Here is a 22,464-nt window from a genome sequence, read left to right on the forward strand (position 1 = left end):
AAAATGACTTTGTTGTTTTAGAACTCAGGTTTTCTGAGTAATACACTCACAATCACTTGCTAAAGCTATATTACTAAGGCAGAAATGCCTTCTAAAAAAAGGAGAGCCCCAACAGTTATTTAGTGGACAGGTTTTAGCTGACCATAAGTTTTAATATGAGCCAACGGTTAAGAATAGCTAAGAAAAAAAATTCCTGACATAAGCTGAAGCTGCATTAATAAACCAGAGTGTCTGATTCATGGGTTATAGTACAGGGTATTCTTCACTGGTATGCACAATACCATAAAAAAGGGGGCACAGAATTGAAATTTGGGGCCATCATATTTCAACTGTATTATGAAACACTGATAATTAAGATGTGTTCAAAGGGAATCAGTATGAAGCTTGTAAGTATGGCTATGATTTCATATAAAAAGTAGAGGACCTGGGGACATTGAGTCTAGAAAAGGTGACTTTGGAAGATATGATAGCTGCCTTCTAATAGAAGAGACTTACTCCATGCTGCTCCAGAGAACAGAACTAGAACCAATGGATGGAGGGGTGGCAGATTTCAGCCCAATATGAAAAAGAAAAAAAAACAAAAACTTAGAACAGAGTCCAAAGAAACTCTTATAATTTCTATTTGGATGAGGTTTCCCACATTTTGATTGTAAAATTAGCTAACATTTTCTATATATATGCCAATTATAAGACAGGAAAAGGAAAGTTTAAATTGTAATAGTGGGAAATTGGTTGGGGACTGACATTTTCTATGGATAATTCCACATTCTTAAGAAAAATTCCAATATCGTTTCTTCAAAATTCCTAGAACTGAGAAATAGAATTATGTTTAAAATATAAATACACCAGTTCTGCAAAACTTGTATTCAACATTTACTGGTATGATTTCACACACCCAGACTGCGCTGCATAAGAAGGGGTTTTGGTTACATAATAATTCAGACAGTCTTGAATTCCTATACTGTTTCCACTGATCCCACTATTCTTTATCAAATATCTGTTCACATTTCTTGGTATCCCAAATGTGTCCTATAGGATAAAAAGCAAAGGTGGGAATGAGATAGGAATGTCAACTACACTAGGCAGGCAAATTGACTTATGCTGCCTCTGATCCTTAAAAATCTATGTGATTCAGGAAGGATCTTGTGCTCTGGTTTATGTCTACTATCCCAGCATAATTAATAGTATTTTCTCTTTCTTACATGTCTTAGTTTGAACAATAAATTTTATAGTCACACACCCTAGGAACTATATAAAAAAGATGTCAGTGCATTTAGTAATTACCATATACATCTGTAGGGCTGCTTAACCTAACTCTCCTCTGAATAGCAAGCTCCCTACCCATCATCTGGGCTGGAACCACATCCTCTGCCAAAGCATCATGAAAAATAATGATCCAGTCCCAATTCCCAGGTGGTCAAGGGCTAGAGCAGCGAACTGATGTTCAGAATAAAGATTCTCTGGTTTGTTATCTTAGACCCATCTAGAAAAGTCTCTTCCAATTTCAAATTTCCTTAGAAAAACTGCCTTTTACATGATGTAGACGAGCAGACTGAACCATATCAATTCAATTAAAGATCAAGTAGCTAATCTAAGTAAGTAAACTAATTTTTAAAAATTCAGGTCAAATCAAATTCAATTTAGTTTATGTAAAATTAGTTTTAATTTGAAATAGTTCAAATCAAGGCTTTTGGCTAGTCTGAAGTGTTAGAATAAAAGGTGGTAAATTATACCCCTACATAAAATGTAAGACTTAACTGTCTTTAAATACTTTCTTAAGTAAAACATGACAAAAAATAAAAACCCAAATCTTATGCCATAAAAATACATTTGTGAAATATGAGATTTTGCATTTACTAAGCAACTAGTAAAGCAGAAGCTTTTATTTAGATATAATAACAGCCTTGGTCAGTTTTAAACTGGGACAAACTAGATAATAAATCATGAAACAAACATATAAAAACAGCAAGTGCATGAAAGTTTAAGAAACAATCAGACATAAAATGGAAGGGTATTTCTCTTGGGGGGAAAAGAAAAAGTATTTAGGAAATTACTAATATTAAAGAGTAAAAATACCCTTTCTATTTCTGGACTTGAGAAGGTTAATAATGGTCAGCTCCCCACCTGATTACTAAAAAATGAAGCCAGCCAGAAGTCTTAACAAAATAAACACCCAACCAAAATCACCAGATATTTGAAGAAAGCTTATTATAAAGTGCAAAAGAAGTAAGAATGACCCTAGGGGAAATGGGTATCTCAAAGCAACAGATAAGAATTTTCAAAAACTTGAATTTGTATCCATAAAACAAGAACTTTTACACTAGTTAGGAGATAAAGTTGAGGGACATAGACAAGTTAAAGGCATGAAAACTATAAAAGAAAAGAGAGAACAAATATAGGAGGTTGAATAACAAGAAGGAACTCTAGAGACAAGGAAAAAAGCAGATGGAAGCAATTAAGAAATAAAATTTCCCACTCTTGATGGGAGGCACATATTTTCAAATTCAAAGGGTCTACAGAGTACAAAACAGAATGAAAGAATACCACCTAGAGACACACGGCATTTCACAACACCTCAAGACAGAAAAACCCTTTAAATCTCCAGAGAGAAGAAAAACAGGTCACCTACATACAACTAAATGAAAATCCAGGCTTATTGATAACACTAGTGGCTGGACAACACTAAAGTTTTCAAAATTCAAGGGAAAATGATTAATATAGAATTCTGTACCCAGCTAAACTATTAAAGCAGAAGAAACTTTTTTTTTTTTTTGACATTCAAGGTTTAAGGAGTTTACCTACCAAATACCTTTTCTTAGGAAGCTACATGAAGATGTACTTCAGCAAAAAATAAACCAAGAAAGAAATCCTGCAAACAGTGGATTCAAACCTAAGAGAAACCCAGGTCAGCAGCCATGCAGCAGGCGCAGAAAGGAAATGGATTTATGAGGTTGGAATCAAAGAATGGATAGAAATCTCCAGGAGAAAGATGTCCAGAAAAACAGAGGACTGGACAATACATAGCAGACCAGGAGCCTGGGGAAATCTCATACAATCAAGGCATCAACAAGACTTGGGGAAAAAATAAAAAATAAAAAGGTAATGAAAAGACTTCAGGAAATACTGAAACTTCTTTAGGAAAGACACGATCACAGCTGAGCAATTAGTACAGTGTAAAAAAGGAAAAATCCATTTGAACTTCAGCCTAGAAAGATTCTCTATTAAGTGATACCAGGTTGTAAAAATGGAATGCATTAGGAATTAGAATCACAGAACAGCACTTGGCTCCACAGTAAAAACTATTTACAGTCATAATGATGAAATAAGTTTTTGCTTTAAAATTTTAGAATTAACCTAAATCACAGAAGATAAACTATGATTACAGAACATGATGTAAATGTTATCACAAGGAAAACTATAGCTAAGTTGGGGGATGGGATGAAGACAGAAAGTGAAGCACAAGAGTTTTAAAATTCTTAGAGATACTGCCTACCTTTGCTATAACTAGAATTGGAGTATATTGTATGAAGGAACAGAGACAGTCATATCACCGAATTTGGGAGGAAAAATGAAAAGCATGAGAGGAAAAATGAAAAGCATGGTTAAATCTTAACCATGACTGTAAGAAATCAAAATATAATGCATAAAGTTGATAAATTAGTACATAAAAAAGAAGCATATTATTTAGTGATACGGGGCTTAGAAATAAAACCAAAATGCATTAAAGGTTGGGGATCTCTAGGAAGCAGAATTAGGAGACAAGAAGGAAAATAAGGGAATGCTGTTTTCATTAAGCCCTTCTACACAATTTTAAATTAAATTAAATCATGCATTACTGGGGTGTTGGGAGGGGAAGCATAAAGATACCAGAATTCTCAGCCTGGCAACCTGAATGACTAATAAACCAACTCCAAATTTTAAATACTCCTTTCTAGTTATTCCAACTCGACTCTAATTTCTACATTTCTGGCCTTAATCCTAACCTATACCCAACTCTACACCCATCCTCAAGTGCTTTCAAATTTCATCAATATGACTTGGCTTTACGTTACACTACCAAACTGAAATCAAAATAACTTACGTGTACAAACGGCTTGTCTATGTATGTGACGTCTGGTAACAGGGAAAACATTTCTATACCTCTTGTAATTTCTATATAACAATGGTTCTCAAAATGTGATCCAAGGACCGCTAAGGGTCCCTAAAGATCCTTTCAGAGGGTCCAGAAGGTTGGTTCTCCCTTTTTTATTAATTATAGATTGCCTTTATATATTTTATATCTATACAATGTACTGCAGCAGACTGAATGCAGAAGCAGATCTGAGAATCCAATCATTTTAACTGAGATACCATAAAGTTTGCAGAAATGTAAAACAGTGCTTCTTATCTATTTTTTGAGGGATAGGAATATAGTTATTTTTTCATAAGGATATTTTTGGTTAGCTTGTGGTTTTACTGCTATTTTTAAAATGTTTAATAAATATTTTAAAATTTTCTTGTATGGTAAATACTAATACAACCCACATAAACAAAAGTTCTTTGGGGTTTTCAGCAATTAGAGATTAGGAGGGCCTCAAACCAAAGTTTGAGAATGACCATTTTATGATACAGAGCATTAACTTAGAGTCTGTGATGGTATTAACCATTCATTTTCCTGCTCTTTACTTATTATACCTTTAAGCAAAATGTCTCCTCCTATCTTGTAATAGAGAACAGTATTTGTTCTCAGATAAAATGAGCAGTGCATGAATGACCAGAGCCCCAAGTCTGTTGCCTACAGCTGTAGTATTCTTATCTAGGGCTCCAAATCTCCTAGTTTATCCAGTGTGCTGCTCTACAAATATCATTTTCTGTGTTAGCAGAGACATGAAAGGCATTGGGAAGCAATGGCTTAGAACTTTGGAACTTCCACAAGAAACCAACAGAAGGTGAATTAGGAAAAAGCTCACTTCCCCCTTTAAGGAAGAACTGTAAGGAAATCTTACTGTCTCAGCCTTGGCTCTGGGTAAAGGAGAGAAGTCTCCCCTCAATTTTTAACCACAAGCCAGCATTCTCCTAGCTTGGGCTCTGGTATTCACATTTTCTGACCAGGAAAACACCAAGCTAAGTAATTTATTACATTTCTGGGCTGATGCTTCCAGGTATCCCAAAATGCACACACCTCTTGAAATGCTACAATGTTCTAAGAAACAGGAGAGCTCAATAAAAAATCACAATAAAACCCATAAGGACAGAAGTTACTATGAGCAAAGGTTTGCAGAATTAAAAAAAAAATTTTAAAGACTACAAATTTTAGAATAATTGGATACAAAATATAAAATAAGTACACTTAAAGTAAGAGATAATCAAAACCAAGACCAAAGACTAAACAATCAAAAACAACCAGTAACCAGATGAATTTTTAAAAGAGCCAAACAGAACTTCCAGAAATGAAATACAACATATAAAAATTATAATCAGAAACTCAAGAAAGGTATTACTATAAAAATTACCCAGAATGCACACAAAGACATGAACGATACTAAAGAGATTAAAAGACCAGGAGGAAAGAATAAAAAATGGTAACTTAAAACTCACTGGAGTTGCAAATGAAGAAAAAGAATGGGAGAAAGGAAACACTTAAATAGAATGTCTGAGATTTTCCAGAACTAATGAAACATAACTATCTTCAGATCCAGGAGCCCTGACAAACCCCAACTAGGTAAGATTAAATAAGGAATTCTCACCAAGATGATTCTAAGTGAAACTGTAAACACCAAAGACAGAAATACAAGCAGCTTGAGGGAAAAAATTCCCTACAGAGACCAAGTGATGACTTCTCAATAACAAGAAGGGTGAATTGAAGATATCTGGAGATTAAAACAAGCATAAAACTGCTATTAATTAGTAGATCCACATTAAAGAACATTCTCAAAGATTTACTTTAGGAAGAATGAAAATGATCTCAGAATGAATGAATGTTAAGCAAAAAAAAAAGTGGTTAAACATAAAGGCAAATTTAAATAATCACTGGCTATATTAAATAATAATCGTGTTCAACAATGATTGTGGGGTTAAAAAAATCTAACATATAGTACAACAATAGTACAAAAATCATGAGGGGACTAATCAAAGTTAAAGCATTTTAAGTTCTGGTACTGTTTAGGAGAGTAAAGATAATGATTAATGTTAGTCTAAATGAAATATTCATGCTAAATTTCCAGAGGAATCACTATAGGACAGATGCAGAATGTTTACTTTCTGACCTTGAAAAGGGAATGAGGGAAAAGTCTCAATCCAAAAAATGTACACAGCTTCTGTCATTTACATTAGATGTGCTTTTTTCCCTTAGAAAACATACTGTGTATGTGTGCATTTGTTTCCATTTTAGATAAAATGGTGAAGTAATTGACAGATAAAACTTTTTTTTCTTTCTTTCTCCTGGCACACAAAACAATTTGAACTTTCCATTAAGCCAAATTTAATGCTCAACACCGTTGGATATTTCTAGGTCAAATTATAGCACTTTACATATCTACAAAATTACTAACAAATTTAACTTCTTTAAATTAGACTTAATACGTTATGTTGAAAATGATGCAAAATTAAACTTCCTCACAGAAATCACCCCAAAGACAAACCACCTTTAAGTATTCTGTATACTTGATATTGTAAAAATGTCATGCTCCCATTTCTCACAATGCTATTAAAACAATAACTGCATCATTATAGAATTTTAGGTGTTTAAATTCAAGCCTCAATTTCTTCTCAAAAACTAGAATAAAATAACCAATCCTACAATTTGTATCAACTCACTAGACTGGTAGACTACAGGGAGGGGAGTGGTTAAATGCCACATGAAAACTGTTAACAGTTTTCTTGGGACCTTTCACACTCAATATGCCAAGAGAAATAGCCATTATCATTTATCATTTGGGTCCATTGGATCTTTTACATTTTCTGTATTTTTGAAGTCATCTTACAATTTATGTAAGAATAAGGGATTGATAAAAAAACAAGTATGAGAAATTTTTAAATAAGAATTAAGATATAGTAAAACCAAAACTTTTATTCCAGATACACACAAAATGGATCATGTTCTCACCAACTTTCATGCATGAACCTGGAATATGTCCATCACATAACTGCTGATTTCACATTTCAAATACTTCTCTAATAACACATCATTACTTCTGGTTCTTCTTCCTACACCTGAATTGTCAAACTGCAATGCTTAAAAAGTTTTGAAACATTTGATGGCTCATATTTTGTTGAAGAGAGATGGTCATCTTTGTTCTATTAATTGCCAAACTATCAGTTTTTTTGTTTTAGAATGATCTAATGAATGTTTTAATTTCTACACCATCTATTTCTTTCCAGTTACCTCTGTATTTATATCTGTCTTAAACATCTGTCCACTAATGAATCATACTGAGTAAATTTTATTGCACAAACATCACAAAAAAATGAAAGAATTCTGCTATATATACTTCTAGCAAAATGAGATGTTCTGGATTTTGTCACAGACTATTACATAATGAAGTCCTTCCTATTAACTAGGTAAGAATACCTTATTTCCTTTTATATCCTTAGAAGTATGTTGTTCACTCATTGATTCTTCAGTTTGAAAAAATTAATCTAGGACACTGTATTTGAAGACTCAGTCTGAGATTTTGCTTACACAATCAATTCCACCATTATCATTTGTCTAGAGTGGTGCTGTTTTTGCATTCATCTTATTTATCTAATAATTGTCAAATATCTTCTTGTGTTAACTTTCTTTTCTTTGCCAGTATGAATGAGGAATGAATAATTTTGACTCCTCTACTGTGTTGAAGGAAAACTAAGAGCAAACTATTAAACGTAGTGTCCCTCCTTTCTTTCATACCTCCTTGAAAGATGATGCAATACTTTGGGCAATGCAATATCCTCTAGTTATTTTCATTATTGTACCATCCTCCTAGGTGATTCCAACACCATTTTCCTACTGTCTTGGTCTTTTTAGCATAGTTGGGAGTAAGTGATGAATAAAAAGGAAATAATCCCTAGGTTGATGAAACAGCAAAATGTTTTAAGATACAGAAACATAAGATCACTGAGATCCCTAAGATTCCATACTCTAAATCTCAGACTTAGAAAAAAGATCAAGTGGTTCCACGTGGTAATTTCAAGATAAAATAAATTTCATCCCATTAAAAAAAAATAAGCCATTTTCTTTGGAAGACCTCTAAGAAAAAAAAACAATGCAGTTATCAATCTTTGTAACTACCTGTAAATAGAATTACTCAAAAAAGAAACAAATTACTGGGTACAATTAAAGCTGATGGACACCATAAATTAATTAAACCAAAGTGCTCTATAGCTTTCTGTACTCAAGAGGAACATATCCTTCATTATATCACAAACACATTAACACTTCTTCCAGGAAGGTATGAATGTTGACACTGTGATGAAAAAAGAACTAAAAACAGCCTCCCCCCGACTTATTAGTTTTTACTGTCAAGTTTTTTTTTTTTTTTACAAACTTACTAGCAGTGTTTACAGAAGTTTTTGGATTTCATAAATGTGGATAAGAAATTATAAGCCTGTACAATAAGATCCCCAAATTCTCTAAATATAAAGTTAGCATAACCAGATATTCTGAAAGTAATGGATAGCAAATGAAGGATTTTAAGCAGAAAAGTATTGTGATTAAATTTACATTTTATAGTAACCATTCTAATAGTAAAAAAAAAAAAAAAAAAAAAGGTTTGGGATGGTATGGACTGAGAGAAGCAATAAGCCCATCTTCATAAATCACATTATTTGCCCTCATCTATGTGTTTTGTTTAAAAGCCTTTCTTACTGTTTTTTCTATCAAGAGTGTCAGACTTCTTTAAATCTCTTTTCAAGGAACTTCTCTGCCCATTTAATGCTGACTACTATACCAATATAATGCATTTTATATATCTCTTCCCAGAACTAAAAAATGAATTAAAAATTTTATTTTCATTCAATTGACCTCCAAACACAGTGCTTCCAAATACATTAAGCCCACTTAATCTTTAGGATCTGCAAGAATTTACTTGAATACAAAATTAGACTACAAAACCTATTTTATGCAAAATTTTATGCTAGTCTTTCTGTAGCTCCAAATGATCAGATTCCTTGGTTGTCCATTAAAATTATAACAATGATTTGGTAACTATTAAACCTTTATCTGGCCTATCTTCTTTTGGTTTTTATGGCACAACATGCTCCCAGCTTTCTGCCCATTCCCCAAACCCCTGCCCAGGATGTTTCTTTCACTGGCTCTACCTTAAACACAGATGGTCTCCAAATTTGTAACTATAGCTCTATTCTTCCTATTTTCCTTTCATTCATTCAAAACAATGTTCACTAAATGATGTATGCCAGGCACTGTACCTTCTCTGCTTTCATCCAAACTCACAGCTATAATGGTGGATCACCAGCACATTGACGACATCCAGATTTACACTACAATCCTGATCCCTTTTTGAGTTCCATTTCCAAATGCTACTGAATGTAACAGCTAATATTGATGGCAATGTAACACCTGTATGCCAGGGACTGTTCTGAGCACTTTAAAAATATTATCTCATTGAATTCTCAAAGCACAATGGAGCATGGAGAGGCCTACTGGGATGCTGACAAAGTTCTGTTTTTTTGACCTGGGTGCTGGTTATACAGGTGTACTCAGTTTATGGCGTTTCATCAAGCTACACTCTTGTACGTGCAGTTCTTTTTATATATACTATACTTCAACAGAGATTTTTTTAAAAGTTTCAATCCTATGAGGTATCTAGTTTATAGACAAAGAAACTTAAGTACCAAAAGACTGCCTAATGTCACATGGCAAGTAGTAGAGGGAGCCAGGATTCAGCTCATGTAGCCTGACTTCAGAACCCACCATCAATCATATCAAGCAATTCATTCATTACTGTCTTGGCTTAAAATATTTTTTTGTCTAAAATTACCTTCTCTTGATTTTCAGAATTAAAGACCATGAAGCCTAATAAAATTAAAAAAAAAAACAAAAAAAAAAAACAAGAGAGATGAAGACCATGAAGCCTACCTCAGACTCCATAGTCAGAATCCTCCAAGTCCTCATTTTAGCATTTCATTAAAACTCAGTTATAATTATCATGGCATAGTTCCTTGTAGGTTTTTCTGCCCCTACTCTCATCCCCTAGAAGTGTAGGGGACTATGAGAGCAGGGACTATGCATACTGTAGGTATTCATTAAATATTATTTCAGTTATTTCCAACAAATGTGTTTTAAGATACATATTACACAAGCAGAGGAATATTAAAACCAAAAAAAGCCCCATGTTCTTTATTAATTTGCTCTTAGTAAGGATGAACTAAGAGCTGCATTGCTTTCATAAAACACTAAGAAATGTCATACTCAGAACAATGACTCTAATTCTAATAAGAGTGATGCCAAGGACAATATATGGACAAGCACAGTAGTAGGTGCACTCCTCATCTTTTATCTAATTCTAACATACTTTGTGAATTACTACACTTATAAGCCCAAGGACTGTCTTCTGATTATCCTGATAGCGTATTTCTGAATATTCACTGGTTGATTTGTTAGGTTTTTTTTTTTTTTTGACAAATACCTCTACTTAAACAGCTATATATTCTAATCCAACTGCCCATAAACATACCTTTATTTCTGGGATACCTATTTTAAGCCAATGATCTATTTGTCTATCCCTCTACCAACAACACATTTTCCTGTTTAATAAAGTTTTGGTACCTGCTAATACAAGACCTTCCTTATGATATCTTACAAGACTGTTGCAATTACTTTTGGACAAATACTTTTTTCACTATCAACATTAGAATTCCTTTACCAAGTTACCCCCAAAAGCCTGCTGAGATTTTTATTGGAATTACATTAAATACATAGATTACCTAGGAGAAAACTGGTAACTTGATAGTATTGATTTTTTTCCACTCCATGAACACAGCCCACCTTCATTTATTTGTCTTCTTTTACGGTCTTTATAGCCCGTTATATTTCTTCCTTAAAGTGTTTTGCATATCTCATCAGTTTTATTCCTACGTACTTAATAAGTTTTGTGGCTATACATAAAGAATTGTTTCAAATTTAATAATCTAACTCAATATTGCTGAAAGAATAATGTACTGGTATTTTCCTGATCTCAGACCCAGGAGATTTACTGAATTCTTATTTTTCTCATATTTGCCTACTGATTATAATTACGTTGCTTTCAAGTAATAAAAAATGTCCTTCCATGTTTATTGATACTGAAACTGAGGTCTACCAATTGATACCCACGTACCTACTTTTAAAACATTTTACTTTTGAGATTATGAAACTCTATATATTAAGTATATGATAGACACCAACTAAGGATATCTTGAAAAATCCTTATAGTATTATTTTATTCAAATCTCTATGGAAAACTAGTATTCATAAAATGCCTACTGAAAATCAGGCACTAGGCTAGGAAGTTTTATATTTAATCTTCACCTCAGAACAAGATAGGTGAGGAAAGTTGAGTCGTAGAAAGATGTAAGTGACCTGGCCAAGCTTCTGAAGGGATAGTCTGAGTAGCTCATGCCCTTTCTATTTAGTTTATTGTAAGGCAGATTACAAAAGCACAGTCAAGTATACATCTTAAACGGTTGACACAGGGCTACTTTGGCTCACCCCCCTCTTAAAGCTATTAATAACACATACAGAAAATATCACAATAACAGCAGTAATCCTTTTGGAAAGAAAATTTTCATTATTTCAAATTCATTCATGCAGTATGAATCCTAGGTTCTCTGATTCAACAATGGAATAGCTGATATAATTAGCAGTTGCAGTAAAAATTTTTTTTTTGGTAGAGCCAGTAAATTTCCATCACCAAGACTGATTTCAAAAACCTGTTTACCTGGTCTTTTCACCATCTCAGTGACTACTTCTTTCTACCTTACTAGTGTTACTTTTACTCTTCCCTTCAAGACACAATATTCTTAATTCTACATTCAAATGAAAAGTAAAAAAGAAAAGAAAAAAAAGGAAAATTTGCTGGCTAATCAGCCTACCCAAGTTACCTTAGTGACATGAAGAGATACTTATCCTTAGGAACAGATATCCCAAAGACATCTCAAGAATCATTAGATGAGATGCCTTCTTTTGTCTGGCAGATGCTTAATTTAAACTAATGTCCAGACATCACAATCCACTTAAACATTACTCAACAACATGTGCTAAGTCTCTAAAAATATGGGGGTAAAGTAATTACTTTGCACCCTTATACAATCATTCCTAAAGTCTTTTGAACTCAATTAAGTTCTAGGTATTAAAAGTAAAAAAAAAAAAAAAAAAAAAGTTACCAAATGATTATTTTTAATAGCTAACTTTATTGAAGGTAGAATAACAGTCAGATATCAATGATACACTAAGTTATAGATAAAACAAAGAAAATTAATTTAAGCACAAGCTAAAGATTTAGGTTATGCAGGTAACAGACAAGTATCTTTAGTAGATAAAAAGGTGACAAGGAGAGGGGAGGGAATAGCTCAAGTGGCAGAGTGCATGCTTAGCATACACAAGGTCCTGGGTTCAATCCCCAGTACCCCCTCTGAAAAAATAAACAAGTAAGTAAACCTAATGACCTCCTCCCCCCAAAAAGCAAATTGAAAAAAAAAAGTGACAAGGAGCTGGTGTGTCCAAGGCTTTTCTAAAGAATAAGAAAAACTGGCTATTTAAAATTTCCATAGAAATGGTTATGTCCTATTAATAGTGGAAAATAGTGGGATTACTTTAGTTTACTTATATTACATATACATAGTGTATCTGTTTATGTCACAAATCCCCTTCAAAAACAGAACACCTATGAGAATTTCTGTATAACTGCCAATGGAGAGGAAAAACATGATTCGAACCTATTAAACTATTAATTAAAAAGTTTTTTTTCTACTGAGAATTATCTTTCTCACATTCTTTCCTACCCTAAGTCCTTACAACTGTTAGGCTAGTTATTTCCAAGATTTATTATAAAATTAGATGTCTGCCTAAATGTTTTTAAGTATACCTTCTTAAACAAAAAAGGTACCTTACTGAAGTAGATACTTATCCACTAAATTCCCTTTCTGCTATGAAGCCATTCCTACTTTTTTCATCATGCTTGAGATCTGCTTTGTCCTGTGCACCCCAAATTAACATTCTATCAGAAACATATATTAAAACACAGTAATTAATACTGAAAAATTTTTTGATTTCATTTCCAAGAGGAAAAAAACACATGAAAGGTAAGAAAATGAAAAGATTACATTTGCAAGAGTGGCAAATGACATAACAGGTTTATTTACTTGCCTTAAAAAAACACAAAGAAGAAAAACATTCAGTAGCTGATGGAATGTGTAGCACAAGGACTGAGTAAATGCTTACCACAAAAATATTTAATATGTGTTATACAAATTAAAACTTTGGTTTATCTAAAACTTATTAGTAGCAGAACTTGAGATCTTTATAACATCTCTTAAAGAACTTTGATATTTAGTATACCACTATAAATCTCAAATATTAACAAGCAAAAAGAAGTCTAAATTTAAAAGAAATTTAATCAAATACCTTACATAGCTGTAATGAAGAAAACTAAGAATCAGAATTAAATCTAGGCTAGGATAGTTATTTTCAGTTATCTCTGCACTCAGTGACAAATGAAGCAACTATTCACATAATCCACATGTAAATACTTAAGATTTCCTTGAATTTACATCCTTCAAATAAAAAAAAAAAAAACTTGCAAAGTAAACCCTGGTGTTCCATACCTAAAAAAGTTACATTTTAATGATTTCTAGACCGGAAGAAAGATGAGCATTTTTTTTGCATATGTTTTCACTGTTACTGCCATTTGTTCATCTTCTTTAGCCAAAATATTAGTATTGGGTCTGATTTCTTTCCATTAAAAGCAAACAATTTCCATGTACTATGTTATATTCAAGGACAGATCATCTTAACAATTAGTTTTGCCAATATTTATCCATAATAATGACAAAAGACTAGTCTTTTCTCATTAGACACACACATAATAACTTAATACTTTGGACTGCTGTTACAGTTTACTGAAACTTTGAAATTCAAAGCCAAAGAAAAACTACAGAAATTCTGTAATGGTTTCCTATATTGGGATAAAACACATATATGCAAGTATCTTACCAAAGAATGATTAAGTATCTTCAATGAGCATTTCCTCTCCTCATTTCTATCTACAGGTTTTCATTAGAAAAAAATACCCCCAAAATGCCACAAAGAACAAACCCACTACATTTTCAGTAAACAGTTAATCCAACAAATCTACCACTCTGCCCACAATAACAGAAAAATACTATGTAAAACAATAAAAGATTAAATGGTTAAATACAGCCTTGACTAGAACACACAGTACTCGGTAGCAGTAGGTTTATGGCACAGATGTTGATTAGCTATCTCGTTTCCCAGAAAAAGAAAATGACTTGATTTTTTTCTCTCTTCACGAAAATTACTAGCTCTTTATCAAAGCAGCTGATACTTTGTTGGTTGTTTCGTTATCACAACTTCTAAACAAAGAATTTTTTAATACTTGAAAAACCCCAAGGTTTTGCCCCAATAATTTGTCACCTCAGTCCTTTTTCTGGAAATAAGCTTTAAGGTAAAAGAGACTTGTAATAAATGCCACATGTATTCAAGGCATTCAACAATTAGTAAAATACCAATTTCATCAACAAAACACATATTTATACACGTTAACATCTCTTAAAATTCAATAGAGTCTTAAGCATTGAGTCATATTTTAACTGGTAGTGATTTTTTTTCAGCCATAACACAAAATAATGATACCTCTTACAATAAACGGCATCTTGTAATTCCATGAAATATGGCAACTCTGTTCCTCAGAATTACAAGTTTTAACCCAAAAAGAAATTCCAATTTTACAGATGAGGAAAATGAAAGCCCAAACAAGTGATGTCCCAATGTCATAAAAGCAGGAGCAAAAAAGACTAGAACCCAGGTTTTCTGTTTCCCAACGGTGTCCTTTCCATTAGACAACCTGCCGCCTGAAGTGAATGAGGTAAGAAAACTACATGGGTTTAACCAACAGCTAATTTACCTAGTACACACTTAAAAAAAAAAGCTGATCACTTAGGGGTCCTGTCCTGTACACTTATGGCCTCAATCTAAAGAGACTGTCTCAGACTGACTCAAAAGCAATAAAAACAACAAAATCTAGCGTCTTTCTTTTGATAAGATGTATAATGAACTTACAGACACTTCAGAAATTAGAGATTCCCTTAAGGTAGAGATTTCATATGGCTTGTTTCACTTAAGACAGTACCTCACTTGCATTTTTCTTTTCCCCACAGGAGAAAGACCAGCCAAGGGGAATTATTGGCCCACCCAGAGCCTAAACTCAATAGCTAGAACAAGGCTGTGGACTCATCAGCACGAGAAACTTCGCCCATCTTTTTCAGTCTACCAACTACACCATTCACAGGTGGTTGGTATGTTTACCTCTCTCTTTGAAAGGAAAACTAAAGGAACCAAATGAATGCAGTGACACCCGCAGTTTGTTCGCGGGGCTCGGGTGGAGGGTCAGGGGAGGCCACAGGATGGAGGGGGAAGGCACCCGAGAGAACGACACGGGATCTGCTCAGGGGGCCGAGCACCGTCCGAGGACTGGTGCGCGGAGGCGGCGCGGAGAAGGCCGGTGGGCGGTGCGACTCGGCACTCCCCGCGAGGTGCACTCGCCCACCCTCTCCATCCCCAAGTGGGAGGGGATCAGAGGTGGGGACTGGCCGGGCGGGCCTGGGGCGGGGGGACCGCGGGGGCCGCGGCCTCGGCTCGCTCCCTCCCTCAACCCGCCGGGCGGGGGTGGAGGCTCCGCTCCGAGGCCGCGGGAGGCCATTTTAGCTGCGGGGCCGGCGAAGGCCCAAGCGGCCCTCCACGGCCCCCAGCCTCGGCCGTCTCTCGCTCCCGCCCCCACCGGGGCCGCCGTCCGCCGCGGGCCGGAGAGGCCGCGGGGCCCGGCCCACCGCGGGCCAGGATTCGGGACCGGCGGGGGCGGGCGCGAGGGCGTCGCGTCGGCGGGATCGGGGCTGAGGGGCAAGCACGGGAGAGAAGGGAGAGGGCGGGGAGCCGTTACCTATACTGGGCCGCAGCCGCCGCCGCTGCCGCCCCGCTGTGGGTGAATCCAAAGTAGTTGCCGGTCGCCATTTTGGCATCTTCCCCCAGCCGGCTGGGCACTGCGGCGGGCACGGAGAGTCGGGTCCCATGGCGGGAGGAGAGGCGCGGAGGGGCAGAGACGCCGAGGGAGGGAAAAAAGAGAGGCGCCGTGAGAAGCCGCCCTCGCCCGGCCGGGGCCGCGGCCGCGCCGCCTCCCCCTCCCGCCTCGCACTCCCTCACTCACTCGCACGCCCCGGTGGCGGCCGCCGCCTCCTCCCCCGAGCCTGCCCCAACCCCCGCGCCTCCCCACCACCCGGGCCGGGGAAGGGGTCGGGCGGGGACCCCGGCGGGACACATTATACTCACCATAGGTGAAAGAAACTACAGGGCATATGGGAATCATGGGCTCGGGCTGCTGCTGCTGAACTCTGAACTCTCACCCGCTGCCTCCCTCCTCTGCCCCGCTCCTCCTCAGCGGAGAACAGACCGCCGCCTCCCGCCGCACTGCGCAGGCGCGCCCACGCTCGGCACCCTGGGAGCTGTAGTCCCCGCCGCCTTCGCGGCTCCCGCGGGCGCGTGCCAGGCCTCCGCCGAGGCGGCCGGGGTGAGGGGTGGGGCCTGCCGGAAAGGCGGGACCGGCCTCCTCCGTAGAGGTAGCGAAGGCGAGCCCAGCTGCCCCCGGCCGGGAGTGGGGCAATCAGGGAGAGTGGCCGGAGAGAGCGACGTCCATCAACCTTTTTTTTCTTACTTTTCACTTTTGCGTGTGCATTTGTTCTTTACCTTTTGGTCCTTCTCGCCCGTGCACTTTTTCGTCAGGATTTGAGCTGGACTGATTTGTATTCTTCCTTATTTCCAGCATTCCCGCTTCTTGTCCTTAGCCTATAAAGAGTGGAGCGGGAAAGACAGGGAGGAGAGAAAGAAGAAAAGACTGCCAAGTGTAGTATTGCGTTGGACACCCCTTTCTAACATACCTCTTCCCGGCCCCTTTCACCCACCCGCACCCATTCCTTGATTCCTACGTGTATGGAGCCCCCACAAAGCGTCAGGCACTTTTCTGGGTATTGAAGATAGAGCAGTGAGCGACACAAAGTCGCTGTTCCCTCGGAATTTACTTTCTGGGAAGGGGAGGGGGATTCAGACAATAGCCAAGTAAATAGTGAGTATGTCGAATGTTGATTGCAGCTTTAAGAATAAAGCGGCGTAAAGAAGTTAGAGAGCGAGGGAGGTGCTATTATGTAGCGTGTGGTTAGAGCAGCCGTCGAGTAGGGGGCCCTGGAGGAAGTGAGGGGACAAACCTGGTTGATAGTTGGGGGAAAGACAGCAAATGGTGGGTCCTAAGGCAGGAGGGCTCAAGAGCAGCCAGGAGGTTAGTCTGGAGTTGAGCGACAGGGAGTTGGATCAAGTCCTCGGTAAAAGAGTGCCAGATGTTTCATGGTAAGGACGGAAGGATACTGTCCCTATGCAATCATGTCTTTGTTCCTCCTGCTTATCGCTATTTCCTCTTTACTTTCCCTGTGCATTTTCAGCCATTTTCTTTCCTCTTGTAGTCCATCCTCTGACTGACTATTTTCTTCCACGTCGCCTCTTTCCTGCCTTATCCCTGCCTAAGTGCTCGATTTCACCTCTTCCTCACCTTCTCGACGCCCATCCTCCAGACCTTCAGCTACTAGCCTCTCAATGTTGGAAATGAGCATTAAAAAGAAATGCAAAGGGTGAATCAGAGCTCAGTCATGAAGTTTAGGGCTTTATCCCACCTTCTCATGCCAGAGCAGAAACAATACCTCAGTTCTGATTTGTGCCAACTCTGCTCCCCCATACCTCCTACAAAGGTACGAGTTCTAGGATCCTGTCTGAATTATCCTCTTATTCATTTCAAAAAAGGGAAAATGTAGAATATTTGAGAAAAATCAATGCCATTGTTTTTGAGAATATTGATATTTCTCCAGGAAGAGTTATTTGTGCTCCAAGTGTGCTGCTGGGAAAAAATATCTCCTACACATAGGCTATTAGAACTGCATTTTAAAGGTAATTTGCCTTGAACTTCATGGAGCAATCAAGCCTTCAAGGTGCTGACTTGATAAGTGCTTTGATAAATTTGCACTGTTACCAGGCTATTTGGAAAAAAAACTGGAGGAGAAAATACAGGTGCTAATCACTTGCCCAAGAAGATTCTTTGTAAGCCAATTTTATGCTTGATTGCTTGGCAGGTCTTTAGAGGATGGAAGAGGACTGTGGGCACACCCCAATGAGCAAGCAGGTAACTAGAAAGAGGGAGGCATGCCTCTTCTCTTTGGTAACTGTTCCTGGAGGTCAGAGTAGGTGTGGCAGCAGTGAAAACTGTTTATAACGGTACACTCTGCAAAGAGGGAATCTATTGGAATGGCTTCAACTAGCCCCTGACTTGGGCTTGGAATCAAGAAGACTTGGGTTCTTTTCCTGGGCATTTGGTAGCAGAATGACCTGGGCATGTTATTTAACCTTTCTGAACCTGTATGACAGGAGTAACAATAACCCTCACAGGACTGTGGTGGGGATTAAATGAGACAGCATTTCTGTAAAACAACCGTCATTCACATTTCAGCCAGAGTGATGGGTTCAAAATACAAATCTGATCAAACCCATTTGTGTTTCCCCTCCCTCTTAGGATGAAGCAAAACTTCCACATGGCCCACTAGCCCTGTGTGGTCTGGCCCACCCACCTTTTCCACATCTTCCTCCTTATTCTCTCTGTTCCAGCTACCTTGGCCTCCTGTTTACCATACTCTGTCCCATCCCAGGGCTTTGCATGCTCTCCCCGCCTGGAATGTTCTTCCTTCCTCTCTTCACCTGGTGCTTACACCTCATGCTGTAAGATCTCCACTCAGTCAATTCCTCCTCAGCCTTCCCTGACCCCCTTGGAGGGACCAGACCCTTCTTGTGCTTCAGCACTTAATTGCCTTTGTCACAGTTGCAATCTTACACCTATTGTGTGGTTATTTGAGTGATACATATTTCCCCCATCAAAGTACAGCCTGATGAAGGCAGGGTGCAACATTGGGTGCCGGGTGATAATACTCATTTAATGACTGAACCAGGCTGTTCACAGCTTAATCTTTCTTGGATGATTCAGAAGGCAGTTAGGGAACCTGTAGTGCCTCAGGGTTATCAATAGGAACCTTAATTAGCATCTGAGGGCAAGTGAGGAAATGTCAAGTGGCAGACCCAGACAAAGTGGAGCTAGCCTGAGAAAGCCTGCCCCTAAACTTACCTGAAGTACACCTAGTGGCCTTTCGTCACAGTGTTGAGTCAAAAACTGGTGTCCTGAAAGGCCTTCTTAAAATATAAACATGTCAGCCAGAAAGGATCACACATAAGCTACCCTATACCAAGAGAAGTATGTCATAGTAAGAGCACGGACTCTCAAGCTGGACCCAGCTGGCTTCAAACCTCAGCCCTGGCACTCACTGCTGTGACTCACCTCAGCCACAACCTTTTAGTGCCTCCCTTTTCTCCTCTGTAGATAGAGATGAAGAAAGTCATGTCAACAGCAGGGGGTTGTTGGTAGGGCTTAACGGCATCCTAGATGTAAAGCTCCTAGATCAGAGCCTGGCTCGTTGCAAGGACTCTTTGAGTATTGGCTGTTATTCCAGCCACCACTCATTCTTGTCACAGTCAAAAATGGGCCAAAGGATGGGAATTTTTTTTTTTCATAGGGGAAAGGGGAGACCAAGCCCACAGGGCAGAAAACGGGAGGTACTTGGATGGGGAGGGATGAGAGGGGAGACAAGGGACAGGCAGCTGCTGCTCCCTCATTTGTCCTGGAGGCCAGGAATCTCCTGTGGAACTGGTGATCCTCTCCCTGGAAAGACAATTACAGTCCTTGCATTTGGGGCTAATAAATAAAGGAAGGGAAAGGAGACTCAGACTGCAGGCATTCTGGGATCCTTTCAGCACAGGGAGGAGGTGGCGGTGGGGTGGATAGCATATGGAGGACAACAGGGCCAGGCTAGGGAGCTGACCCAGATGTCCGATTGGTTCCTAAGCACCAGATGGGGTATGACAGTGCTCCTGGTTCAAAGGAAAAACTGACTTTGTTCAAGAACTCCTGATGGAGTGTGACAGTGAAAGACCAGGAAGCAAGCCCATCTAAACTCTTCCCTTCCCATCCCTTCTTTTCTCTGTCTCTCCCCTCCCCTCCCTGTTGTCCTCCTCCCCTCCCTTGGAGGAATAACTCTGTGGTCTAAGAGATGTACTAAGTGGAAAGATATTCCTCAGAATCCAGTTGAAGTTTTTTCTTGAGTTTTGGCCAATGGATGGTGGATGGTGGATAAATGGATGGATACGTGAAGGTCTTTGAAAGAATTAAGGGACTAACGGAGAATGGTGACCCAGGATCTGATAGCAGAGCAATCCACAGAGATAAAATGCATCTTTGATAGACATAGTGACAGCTACTGGTGTGAAAGGAAATTTAATGTGGAATATGATGTATTTAATCTCAATAAGAGAGTTTATGATATAGTGGTTTCTTCTAGAGCCAGGTTTTGTGGGTTCAAATCCTACTTGCACCATTTACTAGTTATGTAGATCTAGGGCAAGTTATATAAACTTTCTGGGCCTCTGTTTCTTCAGGAACTAGTGATACTTAGTTCATATGATTGTTCTGGGCATTGAATGAATTAAAACGTGTAAAGTTCTTGGAAGATTTCTTGGCACATGGCAAGTGCTCAGTGCAATCCTTTTGGTTACCACCAAGACAGAATAGATATTAAAGGATCTCTTGGCATAGACAGAGATCTCTGATCTATGCCACCCTATTGTACTAATTTTTTTCAATTTAATTTTTTTGAGATATGATTTATATGCTATAAGATTCACCCTTTTAAAATATTCAGTTCTATGATTTTTAGTATATTCACAAAATTGTGCAGCTCTCACCACTGTTTAATTTCAGAACATTTTCATCACCCCAGTAATAAATCCTATACCTATTAGTAGTTATTTCCTGTGCTTTTCCTCTGTCTTTATGGATTGGTCTATACTAAACATTTAATATAAATGGAATTATACAATATGTGGCTTTTTGTATCTGGCTTCTTTCACTTAGTCATATGTTTTCAAGTTTCATCTATGTTGTAGCTTGGATCAGGACTTCATTCCTTTTTTACAACTGAATAACATTCCATTGTTTGGATATACCACATCTTGTTTATCATTCACAAGTTGATGGATATTTGAGGTGAATTCACTCACAGCTAGAGCTGAGACATCAATCTACTCTTGCCCTCAGACTTGGAGGTCCTGGTTCTTGGGCCTTATGGCTCCAACAGGGATATACACTATTGGTCTTGATTCTCAGGCCTTCAGTCTCAGACTGAATTTCATCATCAGTTTTCCTGGTTCTCCAGCTTGCAGATGTCTTATCCAGAGACTTCTCAGCCTCCATAGCAGCATGAGCCATTTCCTAGAATAAATCTCTTGTGTATATCACTGTATATCTTATGGGTTCTTTTCTCTGGAGAACCCTGACTAAGACAAGTTTTCGTGTGGACACATATTTTCAATTTTCCTGACTTAATGTTTTTCTTTCCCTGAGGGAAAAATGTAAGTTTCACAGAGTGAGGAAGTATGTCTGTTTTATCTGCCACTAGTTTCCCAATGCCTAGGACCAAGGCAAGAACACAGCAGGCACTAAATAACTGTTTGTGAGATAGATGAGCTTAGTTGTGTGTCCTTCATTTCTTGAGAGCAATGGTTTTCTGATATAGATCTCTGGTACCTTCCTCCACCCTCCTCTATCTGCTGCCTGACACGGTACCAGGCACATGAGCAAATGCCAGCCTATTTTAGTCCTCTCAGCCGCCTAGACACTCTAGCACCTGTCATCTGCTGCCAAGTCTCAGCAGCCAATGCCAGTGTTGTAAGGGTTTCTTTGTGTCAGTAACATATTCTCCAGAATCTCAAGAACACGCAGAACTCGAGGCAGACAAGGAACAGCTATTTAAGGGATTGGAGAAGAGTCCAAGCTGCACTGTGATCTGGTTTAGAGCTTGGTATGATCATTAATGAGAGACACTGAAGGGCATATTGGTTTAGAGCCCACACTTTAGAGCAACACTGCCCAATAGAACTTTCTTCAAAGATAGAAATGTTCTTTGTTCTCTCCAGTGTGGTAGCCACTAGACACATGTGGCTACTGAGCACTTGAAATATGGCTAGTGTGACAGAAACTAAACTTTTCATTTTATTTAATTTAAATCTAAATACCTATATATGGTCGGTGACCACCATTTTGGATAGTGCAGTACTAGAGTCAGGTGATCTAGGTTCAAATC

General features: G+C 38.3%; 1 protein-coding gene across 3 annotated transcripts in view; it reads right to left on the minus strand.

Annotated features, from left to right (window-relative positions):
- Nucleotides 1-16,644, minus strand: part of ZFR (zinc finger RNA binding protein) — a 74,096-nt gene extending 57,452 nt beyond the window's left edge. For 2 of the 3 annotated variants that reach the window (XR_004133929.2, XM_031443675.2), the window contains exons 1-3: nt 16,517-16,644; nt 16,131-16,230; nt 496-519 (exon numbers count right to left, since the gene is read on the minus strand). Coding sequence is in view for 2 of the 3 variants with exons in the window: in XM_031443675.2 (XP_031299535.1) it covers nt 496-519; nt 16,131-16,230; nt 16,517-16,553 (161 nt within the window). In the remaining variant the exon portion in view is untranslated. The remainder of the gene's footprint in view (nt 1-495; nt 520-16,130; nt 16,231-16,516) is intronic. The other variant, XM_031443678.2, reaches the window with a different exon arrangement.
- Between the last annotated feature and the right edge of the window lie 5,820 nt (nt 16,645-22,464).

The sequence above is a fragment of the Camelus dromedarius genome, chromosome 3 (assembly GCF_036321535.1).
Source record: "Camelus dromedarius isolate mCamDro1 chromosome 3, mCamDro1.pat, whole genome shotgun sequence".
In the NCBI taxonomy this organism is placed as follows: domain Eukaryota; kingdom Metazoa; phylum Chordata; class Mammalia; order Artiodactyla; family Camelidae; genus Camelus; species Camelus dromedarius.